General features: G+C 47.6%; 1 protein-coding gene across 2 annotated transcripts in view; it reads left to right on the forward strand.

Annotated features, from left to right (window-relative positions):
* The window catches only part of LOC119953632 (Fc receptor-like protein 5), a 32,508-nt gene extending 9,947 nt beyond the window's left edge, over positions 1 to 22,561 (forward strand). For both annotated transcript variants that reach the window (XM_038778094.1, XM_038778093.1), the window contains 6 exons: positions 2,038 to 2,316; positions 8,493 to 8,783; positions 9,883 to 10,152; positions 11,819 to 12,058; positions 17,234 to 17,332; positions 21,961 to 22,561. In XM_038778094.1, coding sequence (XP_038634022.1) covers positions 2,038 to 2,316; positions 8,493 to 8,783; positions 9,883 to 10,152; positions 11,819 to 12,058; positions 17,234 to 17,332; positions 21,961 to 21,983 — 1,202 coding nt within the window. In that variant the 3' untranslated portion in view covers positions 21,984 to 22,561. The remainder of the gene's footprint in view (positions 1 to 2,037; positions 2,317 to 8,492; positions 8,784 to 9,882; positions 10,153 to 11,818; positions 12,059 to 17,233; positions 17,333 to 21,960) is intronic.
* Positions 22,562 to 25,433: the final 2,872 nt, after the last annotated feature.

The following is a 25,433-nucleotide window of genomic DNA, read 5'->3' on the forward strand; positions in this document are numbered from 1 at the left end:
GCCCCTAAATTGGAAAAAATTAATTGGGTACTCTAAATTCAAAAAATAGTAGATCCTTTGGGGTCATTTTCCAAAATACTTTGGACTCTGGAATGTTTCTTACAGATTGGAGGACAGTTAGCCTGCTTTTCAAAAAGGTAGGTAGAGAGAAAACGGGGAACTATCGACCAGTGGGCCTAACATCGATAGTGGGGAAATTGTTTGAGTCCATTATCAAGAATTCCATAGCACAACCTTTGGAAAGTAACGGTATAATAAGACAAAGTCAGCATGGATTTACAAAAGGTTAGTATTCTGGAATTATTTGTGGATATGACTAGTAGAGTTGACGAGAGAGAACCAGGTGAATGTGGTTTATTTGGACTTTCAGAAGGCCTTCAACAAGGTCTCACATAGCTGATTATTATGTAAAGATAAAGTGCATGGAATTGTGGGTAGTGTCTTGAGATGGATAGAAAACTGGTTAGCAGACAGGAAGCAAAGAGGTGGAATAAATGGGTCTTTTTCCAAGTGTCAGGCAGTGACTAGTGGGGTACTACATGGATCAGTGCTGGGCCCCAACTATTCACGTTATATATTAATGATTTAGAGAAGGGAACTAAGTATATTACCTCCAAATTTGCAGATGATGCAAACTTGGGTGAGAGGATGAGCTGTGAGGAGATGCAGAGATGCTTCATCGGGATTTGGGCAGGCTGAGTGAGTGGGCACATGCATGACAGATGCAGTATAATGTGGATAAATGTGAGGTTATACAGATGGGTAGCAAAAATAGGAAGGCAGATTATTACTTGAATCGGTGTAAATTGAGAGAGGTGGATACTCACAATGCCAGGTTAACGTCCAACAGGTTTGATTTGAATCACTAACTTTCGGAGCACTGCTCCTTCCTCGGGTGAATGCGGAATGCTCACCTGAGGATGGAGCAGTGCTTCGAACGTTAGTGATTCGAAACAAACCGGTTGGACGTTAACCTGGTGTTTGTAAGATTTGTTACTTTGTTCATCCCAGTCCAACGCCGGCATCTCCACATCATGGATACTCAAAGAGACCTTGGTGTTCTCGTGCATTAGTTGCTGAAAGTAAACGTACAGGTACAGCAGGCAGTAAAAAAGGCAAATGGTATGTTGGCCTTCATAGGGAGAGGATTTGAGTACAGAAATAGGGATGTAATTGTGCAGAATGTTGGTAAGACCAGACCTGGAGTATTGTGTGCAGTTATGGTGTCCTTTTTTGAGGAAGGATGTTCTTGCTATAGAGGGAGTACAACAAAGGTTTACCAGGCTGATTCCTGGGATTGTCATATATGGAGAGTTTCACTCGGTTAGGATTATATTGATTGGAGTTTAGAAGAATGAGAGGGAACCTCATTGAAATTTATAAAATCCTAACAGGATTAGGCAGGGTAGATTCGGAAAGAATGTTCCCCGTGGTGGAGGGAGTCCAGAGCTAGGGGTAATAGATTTGTCCAGTGAAGAAGGGAAAGTTGCTTGGAGCTGGTCAATTTAAACAATTCACTAATTGTTGTATTTTATGCCTCTGAGATTTGCAGAGAGAATAAACAAGTTTATATGACTGAGCAGGAGCTTATTTACAATGCTTTTGAAAGGTTTGCTCTCTCACGTTTACACTTTTCTTGCTTTTCATTTAGTTTCTCTTTCTCTGTTACTAAACCAGTCTTGACTAATGTCGCACAGAGAAGAGTCTACAGATACATATAAACTTTTGAACTATCGAATGCACCAAACACCCCAATGGACAAATACCCAGACCCAGGTCAGGCTTGGCTCAAAGAATAGTAACTTGAGCGCGTGCTACCAGAGAACTGCCACTGCTCATGAAACTGAAAAATGGGCACCGCAAGCATAGAAGACTTTTAAAGACAAGTGGAAAATTCTACCCCAAGCATACAATTCCATCTGAACTTTTCCACTGGATAGTCTGACAAACAGGATGTGGTAGATTTGGTACAGTGTGAGATTCAACTTATTCACATTAAGCTGAAAAAATTAATTTTTATCTGTATTCTTTCCCTAGGCCAATTATTAAATCCAACTATCCAAGGTCCTGACAGAGTTAATATAAATGAGACGGAAACAATATCCTGCAATGCAACGACAGAAGCACGTTTGATAATGTACAGTTTATTCCGGGAGATGACACTCATCCAAACAAAGAATGTATCGACGCCTGATGTGGCTAACTTCTCAGTGTCATTTCGCAGTGAGAGTGATGCAGGAGCATACAAATGCAAAGCTTATGGTGGCGATGGCACTGGAGCAAAATACAGTGAAAGCATTAAGATTGCAGTATTAGGTACCATTGTAACTGAACAGTGTAACATTCTACCTGTGCAGGAGGTGAACAGGGAAAGGGGGAATTGATACTTTGCATTACAATCATTAGAGCTTCATCTCAGATTCTTCCAATGCATGCAAGTGAGGCGGGCTGGTTAGAGGCCCATCGTGGTTCTCTGGGACTTTGACCTGGTTGTATTCAAGACTGCTAGACTGTCCTCATTCCCCACATCTCCTCACCCCCGGCTCACCCCATGCCCGCTTGTCTCTCCCAGGCCCCCTCCATGTCCCCTCATCTAACTCATTAATATATATTGTGAACAGCTGGGGTCCTAACACTGGTCCCTGTGATAACTGATGAGTCACTGCCCGCTAATTTGAAAAAGACCCGTTTATTCTTACTCTTTGTTTCCTGTCTGTCAATTCGGTTTCTATCCATCTCCATACTCTACCCCAAACCCAAGCGCTTTAATTTTACACTCTAACTCTTGTGTGGGACTTGTTGAAACCCTTCTGAAAGTCCAAATAAATCATATCCATTGGCTTCCCCCCCTCCTCAACTCTGTTAGTTAAGAGGTCATGCTCAAAGAATTCCAGTAGATTTGTCAAGCATAATTTCCCTTTTTATAAAAGAATGCCTCCTGTACAGTCCTGCATTGTTTTCTACGTGCTCTGCTATTAATGTTTTACAATGGACTGTAGCATTTTCCCCACTACTGACGTCAGGCTGACTGGTCTGTAATACCCTGTTTTCTCTCTACCTCCCTTTTTAAATAATGGGGTGACATTAGGTACCCTCCAATCTGTAGAAGCTGTTACAGAGTCTATAGGATCTTGGAAGATGACCACCAATGCATTTACTATTTCTTGGGCCACTTCCTTAAATACTCTGGGATGTAGATTATCAGGCCCTGGGGATTCATCAGCTTTCAATCCCATCAATTTCCCAACACCTATTTCCTACTAATACTGATCTTCTTCAGATCCTCCCTCTCACTAAACACGTGTTCCCCAACATTTCTTTTTTTTATTACTTTATCAGAGTTATAAGCGGTGTGGACAGGAGCAAACCCCTAATCCAGCTCCTTGCCTGCTCCAAAAACCAATTCGAATTGAATCCAATTCATGGCCCCCACAAGAGAGACATACCAGATCCAGGCATTACACATGACCTCCCGCTCATCTCAGTCAAAAGGCCGAGAAGCGACGTTCCCAAACATTTCTGGTATGTTATTTGTGTCCTCCTTTGTGAAGACAGAACCTCAGTATGTATTTAATTAATCAGTCATTTCTTTGTTCCCCATTATAAATTCCCCTGTTTCTGACTGTAAGGGACCTACATTTGTCTTCGTCAATCTTTTTCTCTTCACATACTTCACAAAGAAGCTTTTACAGTCAGTTTTTATGTTCACCGCAAGCTTACTCTCATGCTTTATTTTCTCCTTCTTAATCAATCCGTTTGTCCTCCGTTGCTGAATTCTAAACTGCTCCCAATCTTCAGGCCTGCGTTTTTTTTCTGGCCTGTGCCTCTTCCTTCAATCTAATACTATCTCTAATTTCCCTTGCAAGCCATGGTTTGGGCACCTTTCCCATTTTATTTTTGCGTCAGACAGGAATGACCAATTGTTGCAGTTCACTCATGCACTCTTTGAATGTTTACCATTGCCTATCCACTGTCATCCCTTTAAATAATATTCCCCGGGCAGCACGGTAGCACAGTGGCGTTGCTGCCTACGGCGCTGAGGACCCGGGTTCGAATCCCGGCCCTGGGTCACTGTCCGTGTGGAGTTTGCACATTCTCCCCGTGTCTGCGTGGGTTTCACCCCCACAACCCAAAAAAGATGTGCAGGATAGGTAGATTGGCCAATCTAAATTGCCCCTTAATTGGAAAAAATAATCGGGTACGCTAAATTTATATTAAAAAAAAATATTCCCCAATCCATTATAGCCAACTCACACCTATATACTATCGTAGTTTCCTTTATTTCGATTCAGGACGCTAGTCTCAGAATCAGCTACATCACTCTCCATCTTGATGAAGAATTCTATATTATGCTCATTCATCCCCAAGGGGTCTTGCGCAACTAGATTTCCAATTATTCCTTTCCCATTACACAATACACTGTCCAGGATGGCCTGTTCCCTAGTTGGTTCCTCGGTGTATTGGTCCAGAAAACCATCCCGTATGCATTCCAGGGATTCCTCCTCCATGGCGGTGTTCCAATTTCATTTGGCCAATCTATATGCAGATTAAAGTCTCCCAAAATGCATCCCTTTATCGCATGCATCTCTAATTTCCTGTTTAATGCCATCCCCAACATCACCACTACAGTTTTGGAGTCTATACACCCCCCCCCCCCCCCCCCCCCCCACTAATGTTTTTGCCTCCTTGGTGTTTCTCATTGTTAATTGTATTAATTTCTTCATTAACCAACAAAGTAACCCCACCGCCTTTAACGTTTGTCTGTCCATCCTAAATAATGAACATCCTGGATGCTCAATTCCTATTACTGATCATGCTGCAGCCATGTATTTGTAATCCCAACTCTTCATACCATTTACAACTATTTGCATGATTACTTAACCCACTTTATTGTACATTCTCAACCCAATAAGGCACAAATCCTTAAGGCTTGTCTTTTTAACATTCCTTGTCTTGTTCCCATTTTTGTTTACTGTGGTCCTGTTTGATTCTGGCCTTTCATTTCTCTGCCTGTCACTTTTCTTACTCCCCTTTCTGTCTTTTGTTCTTGTCTGCGTTCTCCCTCCTCTGGCACCTTGCATAGTTTCCCATCCCCCTACTATTTTAGTTTAAACCCTCCTCAACCACTCTAGCAAATACTCCCCTGAGGACACCAGTCCCGGTCTAGCCCAGGTGTAACCCATCCAATTTGTACCAGTCCCACCTCCCCAGAACTGGACCTAATGGGCGGTATTCTCCCCTACCCAGCGGGGCAGGGAGTCCCGGCGTACCGGAGTGACGAGAACCACTCCGGCGCCGGGCCTCCCCAAAGGTGCGGATTCTCCGCACCTTTAGGGGCTAGGCCCGCGCCGGAGTGGTTGGCGCCCTGACAGCCAGCGCTAATGGCTGGCCGAAAGGCCTTCGCCGGCTGGCGTGAGTCCGCACATGCGCCGGAACATCAGCGGCCGCTGATGTCACACTGGCGCATGCGTGGTGGAGGGGGTCTCTTCCGCCTCCGCCATGGTGGAGGCCGTGGCAGCGGCGGAAGAAAATGAGTGCCCCCATGGCACAGGCCTGCCCGCCGATTGGTGGGCCCCAATCACGGGCCAGGCCACCGTAGGGGCACCCCCCGGGGTCAGAACGCCCCGCGCCCCCCCCCCCCCCCCAAGACCCCGGGGCCTGCTGGAGCCGCCGGCACCAGAGGTGCTCTGATTCCCGCCAGCGGGAAAGGCCTATCAGCGGTGGGACTTCGGCCCATCGCGGGCCAGAGAATCGCCGCGGGGGCCCGCCGACTAGTGCGGTGTGATTCCCGCACCCGCTGATTCCCGGGTGGCGGAGAATTCCGGCTACGGCGGGGGCGGGATTTACGCCAGCCCCGGGCGATTCTCCAACCCTGCGGGGGGGTCGGAGAATTCCGCCCAATGTCTCAGAAATCGGGAACCCCCCCCCCCTCCCACCATCTCCTCAGCCACAAATTCATCTGACATATCCTGCGATTTCTGCTGAGACTGGCACATGCCACTAGTAATCCTGAGATCACTGCCTTTGAGGTGCTACTCTTCAACTTACTTCCTAACTTCTTATGTTCTTTTAGAGCCTTTTCCTGTTGTTTATCTATGTTGTTTGTACCAATGTGTACCACAACCACTGGCTGTCCACCCTCCAGAATGTCCTGTAAACGCTGTGAGACATACTTGACCCTAGAACTAGTAAGGCAACATACCATCTTGGAGACTTGTTTATGGCTACAGAAACACCTATCTATTCACCTTACAATTGAACCCCCTACAAGTATTGCATTCCCACACTTTCTACTCCTCCCCTGTGCAGTAGAGCCAACCATGGTGCAACATATTTGGCTGTTGCTGCTTTCCCCTGAGAGGCCATTTCCCGCCCCCAGTATACAAAGCATATGTATGTTTGCCAGGCACTGAACACAGGAGATTCCTGAACTACCCTCTTGCTCTGCCTGCTGGTCACTCATTCCCTTTCTGCCTGTGGGGTCTTAGCCTGCGGTGAGACCATCTCTCTATCTGTGTTATTGACGATACACTCTGCTTTGTTGATGCTCCACAGTGTACCCAGCCGCAACTCAAGCTCCGAAATCCAGTCTTTCATGAGCTGCAGCTGGAAACACTTGCTGCACATATGCTGCCCTGGGCACTGGGACAGTTCCCAGCTTCCCACATGGAGCAGGAGTAGCAGAATGGCTTTGAGCTCTCCTACCATAACTTAACCCTTTAAATTAAAACTTCTGGAAGATACTTAAAATCAAATAATATCAATTACTCTCGGGCGCTTCTTCCCTGATCCTCGTTTCATTAGAATATATGGCGCAGTGAATAGCACTGGGACTATGGCGCTGAGGACCCGGGTTTGAATCCCGGCCCTGGGTCAATATCTGTGTGGTGTTTGCACATTCTTCCCATGTCTGCGTGGGTTTCACCCCCACAACTCAAAGATGTGCAGGGTAGGTGGAGTGGCCACGCTAAATTGCCTCTTAATTAGAGAAAAAAATAATTGGGTACTCTGAATTTAAAAAAAAAATTAGACTATATATAGAATATAAACTATAGGTCACGAAATGTAGACCTTACCAAATATAAGTGATAAAAGTAGTAAATATCTATCCAACCAGACTCACCCAATCAGCTGCTTCCACTTGCGCGCGTCATTCTAAAATCCTGACGTCATCTCAGGAGCTCCAAACTTCAAACTAGCTCTTCACTCTCATCCTCGCTCGTCTTTGTGCTCGTTTTTTTCCCTCTTGATTCTGCTCAGTCTCACCATTTATCTTCTTGTCTCCACTCTCAGTCTCGTTGTTTCTCAAGCTTTTTAAATCTTCCTGCCTCCGTTCAGTCTCGCTCTTTCTTGCATTCTTTTATCTCCCTTGTTCCGCTCCAAAGTCTCACTCTTTCTTACACACTTTTATCCGCCCAGCTCTGCTCGCAGTCCAGCACTCTTTCTCGCGCTTCTTTATCTTCCCGTCTCCGCTCTCAATCTGGCTTTATCTTGCCCTCTTTTATCCTGGAAGCTCCTCTCTCAATCTTGCTCTTTCGTGTGCTCCATTTTCTGCCAAGCTCCACTCTCAGTCGTGCTCTTGTATCCTCCTGGCTCCTCTTTCAGTTTCACTCTTTCTCGCGCTCTTTTATCCTCCTAGCTCCCTCTCGGTATTGCTCTTTCTTGTGCTCATTTATTCACCTGGCTCTGCTTTCATTCTCTCTCTTTCTCACCATGATTTATCCTCCAAGCCACGGTCTCAGTATCGCTCTTTGTTGCACTCTTTTATCCTCCCAGCTCCATTGTCAGTCTTACTCTTTCTTGCGCCCTTTTATCGTCCTAAATCTGCTCTCAGTCTCGCACTTTTTCGAGCTCCTTTATCCTCCCGGTTCTGTTCTCTGTCTCGTTCTTTCTCGCACTCCTTTATCCTCCCAGCTTCCCTCTCAGTCTCCTTTCTTGCACTGTTTTATCTCCCTGGCTCTGCTTCAAGTTTAACATGCCCATTCTTTGTGTTTAAACCCCTCCCTCTCATTGTAGTCTCTTCGAGCCCTAGAACACGGCTCCTTTAATCATCAGTAGGGTCAAACTAACCTGTCTCACGACGGTCCCTTAAATCACTGGCGATCCAATTCTGGTCTCTTTTGCATCCCCTCATTCCTTCACCCAACAGCTGCACTCCTCTCCCTAGGCTGCATCCCTGGAATTTTCGTCCCTCTTTGGAGCCTCCTTGATGTCCACCCAATTGACATCCAGTGATAATTGAGCACCTTTGCCCCACCTAATCTTTCCTTGTTTCACTCCGTGTTTTTTGTTCACACTTTGGGAAGTCGCCCAAGACATTTCACGACGTTAAAGCTGCCTTACAATTACATGTTGCAATTGGTGTAGTTCCTCAATGGCGGGGAGCATGTCCTGGTTATCCTCCTGGCCTCATTTCTAATGACTATTTTCGAATAAGGACTGAGAAATTAAGAACTTTAAACTATCAATTCATTCTTTGTATTTATTTTTAGCTCCAGTATTGGGTGTTACGACAAAGTCAACACCTTATCCACCAGTCCTGAAAGTACAGAGCAAACTGTCTCTGAGCTGCTTTGTAAAACAAGGTTCTAATGTGACTTTCCAATGGTACTTTGATAACCAGCAACTATTGCCATCTCCGTCAGTCAAAATAAACCAATCCAGTTTGGTTATTGATCATGTAAATCTCAATAACACTGGTAGTTACGAATGTGAAGTCAGCAATCAATTCAATATGAAAACATTCAGGATTACCAGCAATCCCACACAAGTCACTGTGAAAGGTAAGTGCTTTCTATATTCTATTAGTTATTTCTTTTGTGATGATGCAAACGATAGCCTCCGTTGAAGAACAAAATACAAATTGTCCGCCACCCGAGTATCCCGAACGTCAGGACCATGAGCGGTCCACGCCGTTGGGACTTCGGCCGGTCAAGGGCAGAGAATAGCAGGGCAGGCCTCTGGCAATGGGCGCGGGTAGGGGTTACGTGGCGCAGTGTATTTTCTGAGTACACCGCTTTTCGGGGGCCGGAGAATCAAAGAACCGGCGCTGATCCTGATTCCATGCTGGATTCTCTCCGTCCTGGCACCGGATGCGATTCCGGCGCCGAGGTGCGGAGAATCCAGTCCCTGATATCTGATAGGGTGGCACGGTAGCACAGTGGTTACCACTGTTGCTTCACAGCGCCAGGGACCTGGGTTCGATTCCTGGCTTGGGTCACTGTCTGTGTGGAGTCTGCACGTTCTCCCTGTGTCTGCGTGGGGTTTCCTTCCGGTTTCCTCCCACAAGTCCCGAAAGATGTGCTGTTAGGGGAATTGGACATTCTGAATTCTCCCTCAGTGTACCCGAACAGGTGTCGCAGTGTGGCGACTAGGGGATTTTCACAGTAAGTCCATTGCAGTGTTAAGGTAAGCCTACTTGTGACACTAATAAAGATTATTATTGTTATTATTAAAAGCAGCAAGTGCAGGCCTGGTGGAATCTGTGGAGAGAGAAACTGAGTTAGCGTTTCAGGTCAATGATCTGTCATTAGGTCTGTTCACCTTAGTTGATTATCTGTCTTTCTACAAATAGTGTGCTGAATTTTCCATTCACTGACCCAGGTACAATAATGATACAAAAACCTTGTGGCTGCATAGGAAGATGATCCTGTAGTCAGTCTTACTGTTCACAATGAATTCAAATTTAATAGAGGCAGAGCCTGCTCAGAATTGTCCCGGTTACAAAAATGTCGGCCATATTGTTTCTGACACCAGTTGAACCATTCGCTGCATTAGGATCGGGGAACTGTTCTGGATTTGTGTGAGCTGTATTTGATTTTTGAAAAGAAGTTAAAACTGTCACTTTAAAGTAATATTATGTTCTTCATTTTGTCATTTAAGTTCCGGCGTCCAATCCTGAGATTTCTGCAACAATAACCCTTATGGATAAGGAGAAAATGTTCACCGTTTTTTCCTGTTTATCTCGTGAAGGAACCTTACCAATAACATATACATTGTATAGAAATGAAACAATTGTAAGCAGTTACATTGCACACGGTCGGAGAGAAGGACAGTTGCTTGTACCAGGAAAATACAGTGACAAGCTGTATAACTTCAAATGCAAAGCTGTGAATGGATTTCAACCAAAATACAGCAATGCGATAAATATAGGTATGGACACACTCAGTGTTATAATTTAAATCATTTTTCTTTCATTACTCATTTAATTTTCCAGTTTTTTTCAAAGGGGACCTTGCTGGAATATATGTTTTACTGAATATATTTGCTAATCTGGATAGAGTGACATGGGGGAGGGGGGCAAGTAGCAACAGACAAAAAAGATTGCTTCTGCCTGCTCTCTTATTTTAAAGAGATGCCGACAGCTTCTCTTTCCCTCCAAAGCACTTTAGTTTCAGCCATTGACCTTCCTCCCTCAATGCTGCTCCAACCAAATCTGCTGCTTTTAGGAGTGAATGCTGCTGCTAACTGCTGCTAATACTATCTTTAGGGCAGCACAGTGGCACAGTGTTTAGCACTGCTGTCTCACAGCGCCAGGGATCCTGGTTCAACTCCAGCCTTGGGTGACTGTATGTGTGGAGTTTGAATGTTCTCCCCATGTTTTGCACGGGTTTCCTCCGGGTGCTCCGGTTTCCTCCCACAGTCCAAAGATGTGCAGGTTGGGTGGATTGGCCATACTAAATTTCCCCTTGGTGTCCCTTAGGTTAGGCGCATTACGGGGACAGGGTGGGGGGAGTGGTGTGGGTAGGATGCTCTTTCAGAGGGTCAGTGCACATCAATGGGCCGAATGGCCTCCTTCCGCACTGTAGGGATTCTATGAACATTCTCACCCTGATTTTCTAACAGGACAAGTCTCCAGTCCTAGACCACCATTGTGAAAAGATGTGAAATGAAACATGAGAAATAGAAGTAGACCATATAATCCCTTTGTGCTTACTCCAACATTCAATACGATTATGGCTAATCTTTCGCCTCAAAGCTACTTTACTGCCCACACCCCAAATCCCTTGCTTCACTGAGACCAAAAATCTCTATCTCAACCTTAAAATCCCTCAATCTACACTTCAAAATCCCTCCATCTGAGCCTTAGTTATACTCAACAATGGAGGTTATTCATGAAGACCCTACCTTCTCAACCTTGCTCCTTGCCTGAGGTGTGGTGATCCTCAGGTTAAATCACCACCAGTCAGCTCTCCCCCCTCAAAGGGGCAAGAAGCCTATGGTAGATACTATAGCTACTTTACTTGAACCAGGAAACAGTATTTCGGTGTGGAGATCTTCCCTGCACTGGAGTAACCTTAAGAATTTTACAGTTGCATTCATGGATACAAAGATACATGACACCATGGTAGCAAAATTATTGTCTTTGTTATGAAGCTGTGGTGAATCATAATAGCATAATTCACACTGTTATCAAATGTTGCACCATGCCTCTGTAAGCTCGGCACACGAGCAGTTGCGCGGCTCTGCCCCTAGGGGGAGGTGTACTGGGAATGTACGGAAGTTTGTACTGGGCTTCACCCTCGGCACCGCCCATGACTCCTCCCCCCCCCCCCACTGGTTGTACAAAGCTTGGCAGTTGGAGCCTGCCTGCCAGTTCATCTAGAGTTCATTTCATCACAGGCAGGCTCTGTTGTAAGACGATTAAAACCATTGTTCACTTCTTCTAACCACGTGTCGCGTGAATTGATGGTTTCATCAGAAGCCCCGGTAATGCCAGGTATAATTTGCTTAATATGCAGGTTTTCTTTTAACGCCTTGAATCCAGTTCAACTGGTCATGCAACAATCAGAGATTTCTGTTCTGAATTCCTTTACAGATTTAGCTGTTAAGATGACATCCGATCCAGATCCCCCGATACCAGGCCACCAGTTCACACTTAATTGCAGCGTTTCCTATGAACACAGTGGACCCTACACCTGGCACTTTGTGCATCCAGGAAAGAATTCAACCCAAAATACAACTGGGAATCAATTAACTGTCGCTAAAACAGAGGCTGGAAGATATTACTGTTCAGTTAACAAGCAGACTAGCAACTGGATTGAAGTACCAGGTCAAGGTAACGTACATTTGGAGTGTTATCATCAACCATGTCATTGGTGTTTCTTCCGCTGGAAAGATTTACGTCTTTTTTTTTTAGTAGCAAAGGCAAGGGATAATGGTGCTGTGCAATCAAACGTTTCCTATTTTCTCAATATCAGCTATTTGCCAGGCAGATATGGAAACCCAATGTATAGATGGTTCCCAGTACATATCTCATTTTCAAAGCACCATGGGCGGGTCTGTCAATTCTGAACCACATTAGTGTAAACTGAGTGCCCCACTTAAGCAGGGCACTATATATAGAATTATGGACCCACAGAAAAGCTACTGCACTGAAAGAGGCCATTCAGCCCATCCTTTTGCGTGCGGGCTGAAATAAATTAAAGTATTTAAAAATTAGCCACCTATTCCAATCCCACCGACCAGCACCTGGCCCATAGCCTCACAGATTGCAGGAGTTTGGGTACAGATCCAGGTACCTTTTTATGTGATAGGACCCCAAATTGCATTTTAAAATCCTGACTGGCCAGTGTTGGGAATGTGGTAGTCATCACTGTTGTATTGTGTGTTCTGCATACGAGGGTATTACGGTAAGGCCCCCGTACTACAGGTACGGGGGTAGATCTTGCCTGCTGGCGCCGTCCAGTAGGCGGAGTATAAGTGTGTGGGCTCACCCAGCTGCAGCCATTTCAGCAGCAGCTGCAGGAGGCTCCACATCTCTGCGTAATAAAGCCTTGATTACTCTCTACTCTCCTCTCGTCGTAATTGATAGTGCATCAATTTATTACACAGAGATTTTAAAACGATGGATCTCCGCATCAAACCTAATCGCCTGCAGCTGCACCCTCAAGCAGACAACGCCAAGTCGGCCTTCGAACATTGGCTAGCTGGCTTCGAGGCATACATCTAATCTGCGACTGAACCACCCTCCGAGGCACAGAAGCTCCAAATCCTTTACACGCGGCTGAGCTCAGACATCTTTCCCCTCATCCGGGACGTGCCGACATACGCTGAGGCCATGGTGCTACTGAAGAAGAACTACACTCAGTAGACCAACAAGATCTATGCCAGGCACCTCCTCTCCATGTGGCATCACTCCCTGGTGAGTCTGTGGAAGATTTCTGGCATGCTCTGCAACTCCTGGTGAGAGACTGCGATTGCCAGGCCGTTTCAGCCGCTGAACATTCTGACCTGCTACTTAGAGATGCGTTCATTACAGTCATAGGGTCGGACTACATCCGCCAGCGACTCTTCGAAGGGGCTACCCTCGACCTCGCGGCGACCAAGAAACTAGCGCTCTTGCTCACAGTCGCCTCACGCAATATACAGGCATATGGCCCCGAGCGCACGGCCCAGTCCTCCTGGGTATCGTGCACCCCGCCAGCGAACACCCTACCGTGCACCCCACCAGCGACCTCCCCCAGCCAACCCCAGGCCTGCTCCGCGCGGCAGCCAAACAATCCCGGGGGACCCAAGTGCTATTTCTGCGGACAGTCAAAACATCTTTATTTGGGCAGCACGGTAGCATGGTGGTTAGCATAAATGCTTCACAGCTCCAGGGTCCCAGGTTCAGTTCCCGGCTGGGTCACTGTCTGTGCGGAGTCTGCACGTCCTCCCTGTGTGTGCGTGGGTTTCCTCCGGGTACTCCGGTTTCCTCCCACAGTCCAAAGATGTGCGGGTTAGGTGGATTGGCCAGGCTAAATTGCCCTTGGTGTCCTAAAAAATAAGGTTAATGGGGGGGGGTTACTGGTATAGGGTGGATACGTTGGCTTGAGTAGGGTGATCATTGCTCGGCACAACATCGAGGGCCGAAGGGCCTGTTCTGTGCTGTACTGTTCTATGTTCTATCTCCGAAAACGCTGCCCGGCACGGAGCACCGGACTCATCGGACAGCTCGTCGGGCCGCTCATCGCCTACAATCGCTGCTGACCAGCCACGTCTGGCCTCCGTCACGATTGACCAGTCCCAACCGTGCAACCTCCCGACCGCGTTGACGACAGTGAAGGTCGTCGGCCACAAGATATCCTGCCTTCTGGACTCCAAGAGCACTGAGAGCTTCATCCACCCCGATACGGTAAGGCGCTGCTCCCTCACGGTCCACCCCACCAACCAGGGAATCTCCCTGGCCTCCGGATCCCACTCCGTGGTGATCCGAAGGTACTGCACCGCCACCCTCACCATCCAGGGCGTAGAATTCAACGGCTTCCGGCTCTACATCCTCCCCAACCTCTGCGCTGCCTTGCTACTCGGCCTGGACTTCCAGTGCAACCTCCAGAGCCTAACCCTGAAATTAGGCGGGCCCCTACCACCCCTTACTGTCTGCGGCCTCACGACGCTTAAGGTCGACCCACCTTCCCTGTTTGCAAACCTCACCCCGGATTGCAAACCCGTCGCCACCAGGAGCAGACGGTACAGTGCCCAGGACAGGACCTTCATCAGGTCTGAGGTCCAGCGGCTGCTGCGGGAAGGCGTCACCAAGGCCAGCAACAGCCCCTGGAGAGCCCAAGTGGTAGTGTTGAAAACTGGGGAGAAAAACAGGTTGGTCGTTGACTACAGTCAGACCATCAATTGGTACACGCAGCTCAACGCGTACCCCCTCCCATGCATATCTGATATGATCAATCAGATTGCACAGTACCGGGTCTTCTCGACAGTGGACCTCATATTTGCCTACCACCAGCTCCCCATTCACAAGGCGGACCACCAGTACACCGCGTTTGAGGCTGACGGCCGCCTTTACCATTTCCTTAGGGTTCCCTTCAGCGTCACTAACGGGGTCTCGGTCTTCCAAAGGGAGATGGACCGAATGGTTGACCAGTACGGACTGCGGGCCACTTTCCCGTACCTGGATAACGTCACCATCTGCGGCCACGACCAGCAGGACCATGACGCTAACCTTTTCTAAATTCCTCCACACCGCCAAACTCCTCAACCTAACCTACAACAAGGAGAAGTGTGTGTTCAACACGGACCGATTAGCCATCCTCGGCTATGTGGTCCACAACGGAGTTCTAGGGCCCGACCCCAATCGCATGCGCCCCCTCATGGAACTCCCCCCTCCCCCACTGCCCCAAAGCCCTCAAACGATGCCTGGGCTTCTTCTCGTACTACGTCCAGTGTGTCCCTAACTATGCAGACAAGGCCCGCCCACTCATTCACTCCACTGTTTTCCCACTAACAGCTGAGGCTCACCAGGCCTTCAACCGTATCAAGGCCGACATCGCCAAGTCCGCGATGCATGCGGTCAACGAGACGCTACCCTTCCAAGTCGAGAGCGATGCATCAGACGTCGCTCTGGCCGCCACCCTTAACTAGGCAGGTAGGCCCGTGGCATTATTTTCCCGCACCCTCCATGCCTCCGAAATTTGGCACTCCTCTGTTGAAAAGGAGGCCCAAGCCATCGTTGAAGCTCTGCGGCATTGGAGGCACTACCTGGCCGTCAGGAGATTCACTCTCCTCACTGACCAACGGTCAGTAGCCTCCATGTTTAACAACACACAGCGGGGCAAGATCAAAAACGATAAAATCTTGAGGTGGAGAATCGAGCTCTCCACCTACAATTACGAGATTTTGTATCGCCCTGGTAAGCTCAACGAGCTCCCCGATGCCCTATCCCGAGGTACATTGCCAGCGCACAAGTGGACCGACTCCGAAACCTGCACAACGATCTCTGCCACCCAGGGCCCCTCCCCTCCACTGACCGCAACACGTACTTTCTCAATGTGGCTGACAAGTACTCAAGATTCTCCTTCGCCATCCTATGCCACGGCATGACGTCTGACACCATCATCAAAGCCCTCAACACCATCTTCGCTCTGTTCGGTTTCCACGCCTACATCTACAGCGACCGGGGATCCTCATTCATGAGTAATGAGCTGCGTCAGTACCTGCTCAACAGGGGCATTGCCTCGAGAAGGACAACCAGCTATAACCCCCGGGGAAACGGACAGGTGGAGTGGGAGAATGGGACGGTCTGGAAGGCCGTCCAGCTGGCCCTACGGTCCAGAAATCTCCCGGTCTCCTGCTGGCAGGAGGTCCTCCTCGACTAATGAAGCTCTGCATGAACGTCTCTTTGCCTTCCCTAGGAATTCCACCTCCGAGGTTTCGCTCCCAACATTGCTGGCAGCTCCAGGACCCATTCTCCTCCGCAAGCACGTGTGGTTCCACAAGGTGGACCCGTTGGTTGAGAGGGTACAGCTTCTCCACGCGAACCCGCAATATGCCTATGTAGCGTACCCCGACGGCCGCCAAGACACAGTCTCACTCAGGGACCTGGCACTAGCTGGGTCCCCACAACCCCCCCCCCTTCCCCCCACTCTGCCCGGCGCCACCCTCCATCCCCCCGGCGCACTCCAACACAGCCCCCGATGCAGGACGATCCACCCTCCCCTTGGTCCCACCCGTGGATGAAGATGAGGTCGACACGCTCCCGGAGTCACCGATCACCGAACCGACGTCTGAATTGCCACCACAACTGCGGCGCTTGCAACGCTGGATTAAGGCGCCCGACCGTCTAAATTTGTAACCTCTTGAATTTTAATCAACCTGTATGTAAATAGTTTCCACCACCCCCGCTGGACTCTTTTTGTTTTTAAACAGGGGGTGAATGTGGTAGTCACCACTGTTGTATTGTGTATTCTGCATACGAGGGTATTACGATAAGACCCCTTTACTACAGGTACAGGGATAGATCCCTGCCTGCTGGCTCTGCCCAGTAGGCAGAGTATAAGTGTGTGGGCGCTCCGAGCTGTAGCCATTTCGGCAGCAGCTGCGGGAGGCTCCACATCTCTGCGTAATAAAGCCTCGATTACTCTCTACTCTCGTCTCGTCGTAATTGATAGTGCATCAGGGGCCTTGGGCAATGATGGGAACAGCAGGGCCGGTAACCCATCCTGACGAGTATATAATATTTCCTGGCTGACGTTTCTTCTTTCACTCTGCATGGGCAATTCTTGGTGGCAATAGCAAAATCTGCCCCTTGCTGCTTCAGTGTTCCTTAAAGGAGTATTAATTTGCTTAAAGTAACAGGCAAAGTAATTGCACATAAATGTATTAAGGGTATATATGTTAATATTCCAAGGAGCAGCTTCAAGGCCATTGAGACGAACAACAATGTGCGAATTTATTAATTTCAATGGCATAAGGCAGACATTACAGGAACGTAATAATCATTATCGTTTTACTTTTCCAGATTCCAGTCTCCAACCTGTAACAATTGCAGTCAGTATCACAGCCACTGTTCTGCTGGTTTTGACTATTGGGTTGATTTGTTACTGCGTTGCCAATAAAGGTATGTAATAAGAAGGAATATGTCACTGCTTTTAATTGCTGTTGATTTTAGTCCGACAGAAGGGGTAGGTAATGTCAGCTGTCGCTTAATTTTATTTACAATTTTAAAAATGAATTAGCTGGTACGTAATGAACAAGTAAGGTTGATGATAGGTCAATAGCCCATCAAGCTCACCTCTCCAGAACGCAAGCTCTTCTAAATCGGCATTCGCCCGCAATTTCTATTTGTCTAGCACCCCGGATTGAAGATTCTTCTAAAAGACATTTTAAAAATATTATCTGTTTCAAATGGTCTTCCCACTGACCTGATTCTACCTTTCTGCTCCAGCTCGTCTTGATTTTACAACACGGACACAAAATGCTAAATCCAGAAGTTTTTTTTTCAGTGACATGGGACTAGATTGAGTTCACGAAGCTCAGAACTCGGTTTCTTAGGAAATAATTAATACAGATGAAAATCTTCACAGTTTTCTTTTGAACCAAGGATTCTGATGTTTTTAAGCATTTCATGAATATCGAGTTTTCCGCTTCAGCTCATGCACTGTAAATTATCTTCCACGAAACTTGTTATTTATCTTCCACGAAACTAATGTTCTTAAAAGCTACGTGCAGTACTTTGGGCAGAATTCTCCTATCTGGGTCTAAGTCCCGTGGTGGGGATGGAGAACGGGCAGTGTTTCCCGAGGCCAAGAGAGAACCACACCACTGCTTCCGGCTCCAACCTCATTAATTTTGCATCCAGGCTAACCTTTAGTGCCACATTCGGGCGAGAGCCGTGCTGCTGGCCAGGGTGTAGAGGTGGCGGGGGGTTGCTTTGGCGAGGGCTAGGTAGACTGGTGGGGGATGGCGCCGGGTGGCGAGGAGGTATCCAGGGGGCGCCATCTGGCAAGTCAGGTCTGCGCACCACGCTGTATGGCACGAACTCTGCAGGTCGTCACCGTGCGCCACGGGCCCGGCAATTCTCCAGGTGTTTTTATCGGGAAGGCCGTGCGTTTTACATGGCGCAGTTGCTAGCCCCTCACCGGTCGGAGGATCAGTGTGTGGGCCGCGCCAAGATTTCCACGTAAAACGCCACAGATCCTACGGACATAGCCTGGAGATCGGAGAATCCAGCCCTCTGTGGGAAATTCACACTGGTGTAAACTGCAGCGGAATTCTCCATCGGCGGAATTCTCCATCGGCGGAATTCTCCATCGGTGGGACACAGCGGTCTGCCGGCAGCGCACCCACGCCCGCGGGTTTCCCGATGTTGGGGGGTGGTCACAATGGGACACCCCATTGGCTGGCTATGGGAACGGAGAATCCCGCTGTTGGCGGGGGGCACGCCGCACAGGAAAACGCGACTGGCGGGCGGGAGAATCCCTCCCCTGATTTATGGACCTCCCACTGAATTCTCCACTGCCCACCCACCTTTGAACCCGATGGTGGGCACGTGGGAGAATTCCGCCACTATTTAGACCTACCCAAAACAAATGTAAACGCCAATCCCAGAATATTTTAATTTCACATTGTAAACCCAAATAAAAGCACTGCAGCCACTCTCCCGATTTAGCCGGTATGGATTTGAATTCCAGCATTATCTGCCACTTGAATCTGCTGACCATTGTTTCTTCATTATGGCTGCTGAGTAAAGAGGAAGTCATAAATGAGGCAGCTCATCTCAGGAAGAGGAAATCCTGACACTGACTTGCACGATTAGAGCTGCAGCTTACACAGGACACCTTCTGGAGTCCCAGGAACAGTGAACGCAAAGACACCAGTGACCCAATGTTGACCCACCTATCCTCAAAGCTGAAACAGGACAGATAGTGCCAAACAGGCTCCAAGCAAAGAATATAGGGAGGCGAGAGGAAAGTAAGTGCTAAAAAAGAGACCATTCTTCTTTGTTATTTTTCTGTGAGCTGAAAAGCTGTTTATTTTTGCAGTCATTGTTTTGGTCCTGGTACACAGTGTTCCATGCAGTAGGAATTCCATACTGGCTGATCCACTTCCTGTAGAGTAGAACTTGTCTCGCTTCTTCAGTTGGAATACTGGAAGTATGGATAAAATTTTCCGGCAAACTCTCCCCTCCCAGTCTGGGTTAACTCTCGCACCTAAGGAAATGCTTGCAATTGCAAACGCTGGTTTATCTTTGGAAAAATACATTTAGGTATGAACAGAACAATTTGCACATGCACTGCAGCGTTTACAAAATATCATTACAAGATCTCCACAGAGAAGAAAAAGCAACAGAGCCACTTAATCCGGTATTGACTTTATGCGCATTCCTATGGAATTTCACTTCTTTATAATGTTATTTTCCATCACTAAGTTGATTGAGGAACTGGAAGAAAGGAACATTGTCTTAACACCTGTGGTCGGTTTTGTGCTGCGAATCTGTGCTCCCAAATCCCAATATTCCCTTGTTGAGATTACTTCCATTAAAGTGTCACCTATATCTGAGCCACCTTCTTGGGGTTTTCCGATGTAAAACAAGCAGAAGAGTCCAGTTTGAGGGAGAAGTGTTCACTTCTCAAGAAAGCATTCCACCAGAAACAAGGTCGCACATAAAATAGGTGCTGGGTTTTTTGTACAGGTAAAGCCGGAACACCTGCTCCAGACCTCCACACGGAAATTTGCTCTGCGATATTTGGGACAGGGGTGGCAAGTTGCTGCCAATTTTAAGTTTATGAACTAAACATATTGTGGAGATTTACCTGTGCACCAAGAACAGATTAAGAACCAGTATGTTAAGCACCTCTATTCTGACTACAAGTATGATATTGAGCACCTCTATTCTGACTACAAGTATGATATTGAGCTCCCTTAACCTGCTTTCCCACTTCTGCTCTCCCTTCCCCATCTTTCGAGCGAAACTCAAAACAATTCGCAGGAACAGTGGGCGGGATTCTCCAACCCTCCGCTGGGTCAGAGAATCGCCGGGGGCCGGCGTCAATCCCGCCCCGCCGTCTCCCGAAGTCTCCGGCACCAGAGATTCGGCGGGGGCAGGAATTGGGCCGCGCCTGTCGGCGCCCCCCCCCCCCCCCCCCCCAACCCGGCGATTCTCCGGCCCGCGATGGGCTGAACTCCCGCTGCTGTCATGCCGGTCCCGCCGGCGGGAATCAAACCACCTACCTTACCGGCGGGACCAGGCGGCGCGGGCGGGCTCCGGGGTCCTTGGGAGGGGGGGGGGGGCGTGGGGCGATCTGGCCCCGGGGGGTGCCCCCACGGTGGCCTGGCCCGCGATCGGGGCCCACCGATTGGTGGGCGGGCCTGTGCTGTGGGGGCACTCTTTTCCTTCCGCATTAGCGTTCACGATGGCAGACACGGAAGTGGCCCCCTCCCCTACACATGCGCGGGGATGACGCCAGCAGCCGCTGATGCTCCGGCGCATGCGCGGACTTCTGCTGGCCGGCGAAGTCCCTTCGGCCCTGGCTGGCATGGCACCAAAGGCCTTTCCCGCCAGTTGGCGGGGCGCCATCCACTCCGGAGAAATCCGCACCTTTGGGGCGGCCTGACGCCGGAGTGGTTCACGCTGCTCCATCCCGCCGGGACCCTCCGTCCCGCCAGGTAGGGGAGAATCCGGCCAGTATCTGATTTTATTTCCTCGTCGCTGTGACCTGAACACTGACTTAATTAACTTCACGCAATGCTATCCTCCATTTTGCAGCATTTCAGTTTTAATTCCAGACCCACATAGAGCATAGAACATACAGTGCAGAAGGAGGCCATTCAGCCCATCGAGTCTGCACCGACCCACATTAAGCCCTCACTTCCACCCTATCCCCGTAACCCAATAACCCCTCCTAACCTTTTTGGACACTAAAGGCAATCTAGCATGGCCAGTCCACCTAACCTGCACGTCTTTGGACTGTGGGAGGAAACCGGCGCAGCCGGAGGAAACCCTCGCAGCCACGAGGAGAACATGCAGACTTCGCCCAGACAGTGACCCAGCGGGGAACTGAACCTGAGACCCTGGCGCTGTGAAGCCACAGTGTTATCTACTTGTGCTACCGTGCTGCCCGTCCACTTGTGCTACCATGTTGCATGTGCAGGAATTCAAATTTTGTAAACTTTTCCACCACTTCACAACAATAAAGGTGCTTCAAAGGAAAAATCAAGGATTTATAAATATAACCAAAATATTGAACGTAAATAACTGTTTTCATTTATTTTGTGGAAATTATAATTAATAGGGCGGCACGATGGCACAGTGGTTAGCACTGCTGCCACACAGCGCCAGGGACCCGGCTTCAATTCCGGCCTTGGGTGACTGTGTGGGGTTTCCTCGTTCTCCCCGTGTCTGCGTGGGTTCCTTCCTGATGCTCTGGTTTCCTCCCACAGTCTAAAGATGTGCAAGTTAGGTGGATTGACCATGATCAATGGCTCCTTAGTGTTCAGGGATGTGCAGGTTAGGTTATAGGGATAGAGTAGGGCAGACGAGAGAGTGGACATGGGTAGAGTGCCCTTTCAAAGGGTCAGTCCAGACTCGATGGGTTGAATGGTCTCCTTCTGCACTGTAGGAATTCTATTATTCTTATATGTTCTACGATTCTTATTTTGACTATTTTCTTTAAGAGATAATAGTTTGTTACAGTTGATCTGTCATGTTTCTTTAAAAGATCTTTTCTTTAAAAAAAACTCTTTTAGCCCACAGATTCAATGTTTCCTAAACACACGGACACAACTACCAGCAAGTTTCCACTTTAAGTAATCTTCAGTTGCAATACAATTTGATCCAAGAAACTCTACCTTCGTGATCAATGCCTCATTGATATTGTCAGACAGTGTGAATTCAGTTGGAGCAGACGATATAGTCTTTGATAAATGTCTCCCTCCTCAGAGACTCATCAATCTGCTACTTTATGTCTTATCAAAGAAGTGTGGTTGAAAATCCAGTGAAGTGGAACTCCTGTATCAAACAAGACTGCAATGTGAAATCGCCAAATTACAATCCAGAGCCCTGCCTCAACAAAAGCTGCCAGGCTACCCTGAATTATTTAAAGAAATTTGATTAATATTTCAGAATAGTATGGTCGTATATTAAGTTTTCAAATATGAAATAGTCCCAAAAGCAGTTGAAGAGAATGATTTCGATCTGGCCAGCATTCATTTCCTCCTGCATCTCCACAGCCACATATTCCGAAGGAACACAAAGTATGACCCTGAGATTAGTTTAATTTGCAACATTTGTACTTGTTTCATTAAAATCAATTATGCTGAGTTATGGAGATTACAAGTCCCGTGAAAACAAATTAGGCCATTTAACCCCCAATTTTATTTGCAATATGTGTGTGGTGGTTGGACCTCTTTAGACCAGTTTCTTTATGTTTTGACTAAAGCATAAATGATCCATTGATCTACAAAGAAAGCAGGCAAAGATCACAAGGAATGAAGCTTTGGGAAAGAAGGAATATAATGTGGAAAACGTGCTGAAGAAAAACACCAGATACGTAAACTATGTAATTTTACCTGTTTAATCATAGAATGTAATCAAAGAACCCCTACGGTGCAGAAGAAGGCCACTCGGCCCGTCGAGTCTGCACCGGCCCTCTGAAAGAGCATCCTGCCTAGGCCCACACCCCTGCCCGACCCCCTAACCCTACCTAACCGTTGACACTAAGGGGCAATTTAGCGTGGTCAATCCACCTATCCTGTTCATCTTTGGACTGTGGGAGGACAGCGGAGCTCCCAGAGGAAACCCACTCAGACGTAGGGAGAATATAGAAACTCCACGCAGTCACCCGAGCTTGGAATCGAACTTGGGTCCCTGGCTCTGTGAGGTAGCAGTACTAACCATTGTGCCACCTAAAGTATTTGTGGCATAGGCATAATGAACCAAATTACTTCCTTCTGGGCCATATGATTCTTTGGGTCCATGATTTAGAAAATAACATCTGTTTCATTCAACCTTGAACAACAAAAAGATTGTACAATGAAAGAGCCCAGTGATTACCTGAGTTTTTAACATACTCAAAAATCTTGCATACCCAGAGGGATGAATGTTGGGGTTAATTCAATTTTTGGATTTAAATTTAGGCTTAGTTTTAGCTAGCCCTTCAGAAGCAAGTATTAAGATGATAGTATCTAAATCAAAATTGAGTTGGTTCCTACCTATGTTTAGTATGTTTTTTTTCCTATATAGGGTCATAACTTATCATATTGATCTTCACGCCTTTTAGCCAAGTTTCAGACATTGTGCTGGTGTGATTGGATAGACACTCACCGCAGTGATATCTCTTTTCATCTTCCCCATACTAGGCGCTTAGGAAGCAGGTAGATGCATGACTGCCAGGAAAATCACTTGTTGCCCATCTGAACTGAGCAACCCATGTCAAAAATGGCAAGAATGGAGGTCCATTCCACATCAGATTGCGAGGGATCAGTTATCTGCCATTAAACCCATTTAACATAAAATGCTGGGCAATCTCAGCAGGCCTGACAGCATCTTTGACAAAGCGGCATCTAGACTCGAAACGTTTAGCTCCCTTCTCCACAGATGCTGTCAGACCTGCTGAGATTGTCTCGCATTTTCTGTTTCTGTTTCAGATTCCAACATTTGCTTTTGCTTTTAGCTTAAACCCATTTAACCTTTTATGATCAAAACATTGTTACAAAAGCTGTATATAGTTTTATTTTACTCCCACCATGGCTGGAAGGACCACCCACCCATCATTATTGAAGTTTAAAACCGTATAATTGCATAAACCGAAGTGTTTCAGCAGAACTAACTGCTGTATAGTTTTCAAGGTAGACCTTGGAGAATTCTGCAGTATAAAAAGATACTAAATTACCATGTCAATATTAGATCATAGGTCTTTTGACATTAGATTGTACACAACTAATTACAGCCTTTTGCTTTCTGCATGTGCGATACAGTGTTTATATAGGTCACACATTATCCAATGGTAGAAGGTTTCAGAGAGACAGGACAAGAGCTTAGATTAGCCTAAGATGTTATCATGGTGATTGTCATTCACTCGAGAAAACATCCAAACGGAATTATGTCACCACGTTTGAAGTAAACGTTTGTGTTAAGTTCTGTCCAAAGGATCTACTTTATACACATATCAGCCATTGGCAGTTACGCAATTATAACATAGAAACTTTGTACAACACTCTCCGTTTGTTAGGATGTGGTTCTCAACCTCTGATTGATAAGGCTCTTTTCAGCTATTTTTATTGAAACATAAATGTCGTACCTTTCAGCATAGGGGTGAATTCTCTGCCACCCCAGTCATATGCTCCTTGGCCGCTGGCCAATGGGATTTCCCATTGTGGAAACCCGCGAGGACGGGGGGGGGGGGGGGGTGCGCTGCCAGTAGAACGGAAAATCCCGCCGGCGGAGAATTCACCCCATAAACCTCTGTGCACATGAACAATTTTTTAAATTCAAATACGTATTTGATGAAAGGTCATTAATAAAAATGGCATGTTATATATAGTTGGTCAGTGTCAACCCTTGTATCATCTGTAAATTGAGCTTTCTTCCCACCTCACCAGCAAAGCTAGAATTTGAGATTCAGAGATTTTGTGAAGGGGTCACAATGTTCACATGTCTCGGCTAGACTGCCTAGCACTTCAGGTAGGTGCCACATTTGCACTAACAGCACCTGACTCCAATCTTGCCAATGGAGCACGGCTCGGCCGCTGGAGGCAGCCGCCATGTGCATGCGCGGCTTCTGACCTCGAAGTGCAGGGCCCTGTATCCGCATCTAAAGCTGCAAGATTCAAGATGGGTCCCTGCTAGCCCGTGAATATGGGGCCTTTTGACCCCAGTTTTTCTGGCGCGAGAGGCCACAGTTTCTATGACGGCGTGGGGATATAGTCCCAAAACTGGACAATCCGGCCCCTGGTTTTGCCCCGCCACAGGATTCTCCACCCGACTGGGATTCTGATCTCAGCAGCAGGAAGCAGAGATTCCCCCCCTAGCATATATGCAAAACATCCTGTAGTATCTCCTTATGGGCAGCAGAGGACAGCGATGAAGCATCACAATTGAGTTTGCAGAAGTCCTCCCGCCTGCCAGAGTTTTGACACCAGAGATTATAGCTTGATGGCAAGGCCACACAGATGGCCTGCTGAGATAGGAGGCAGACGGTGACCACAGAAGTGGTGTTAAC

The sequence above is a fragment of the Scyliorhinus canicula genome, chromosome 18, assembly GCF_902713615.1.
Source record: "Scyliorhinus canicula chromosome 18, sScyCan1.1, whole genome shotgun sequence".
Classification (NCBI taxonomy): domain Eukaryota; kingdom Metazoa; phylum Chordata; class Chondrichthyes; order Carcharhiniformes; family Scyliorhinidae; genus Scyliorhinus; species Scyliorhinus canicula.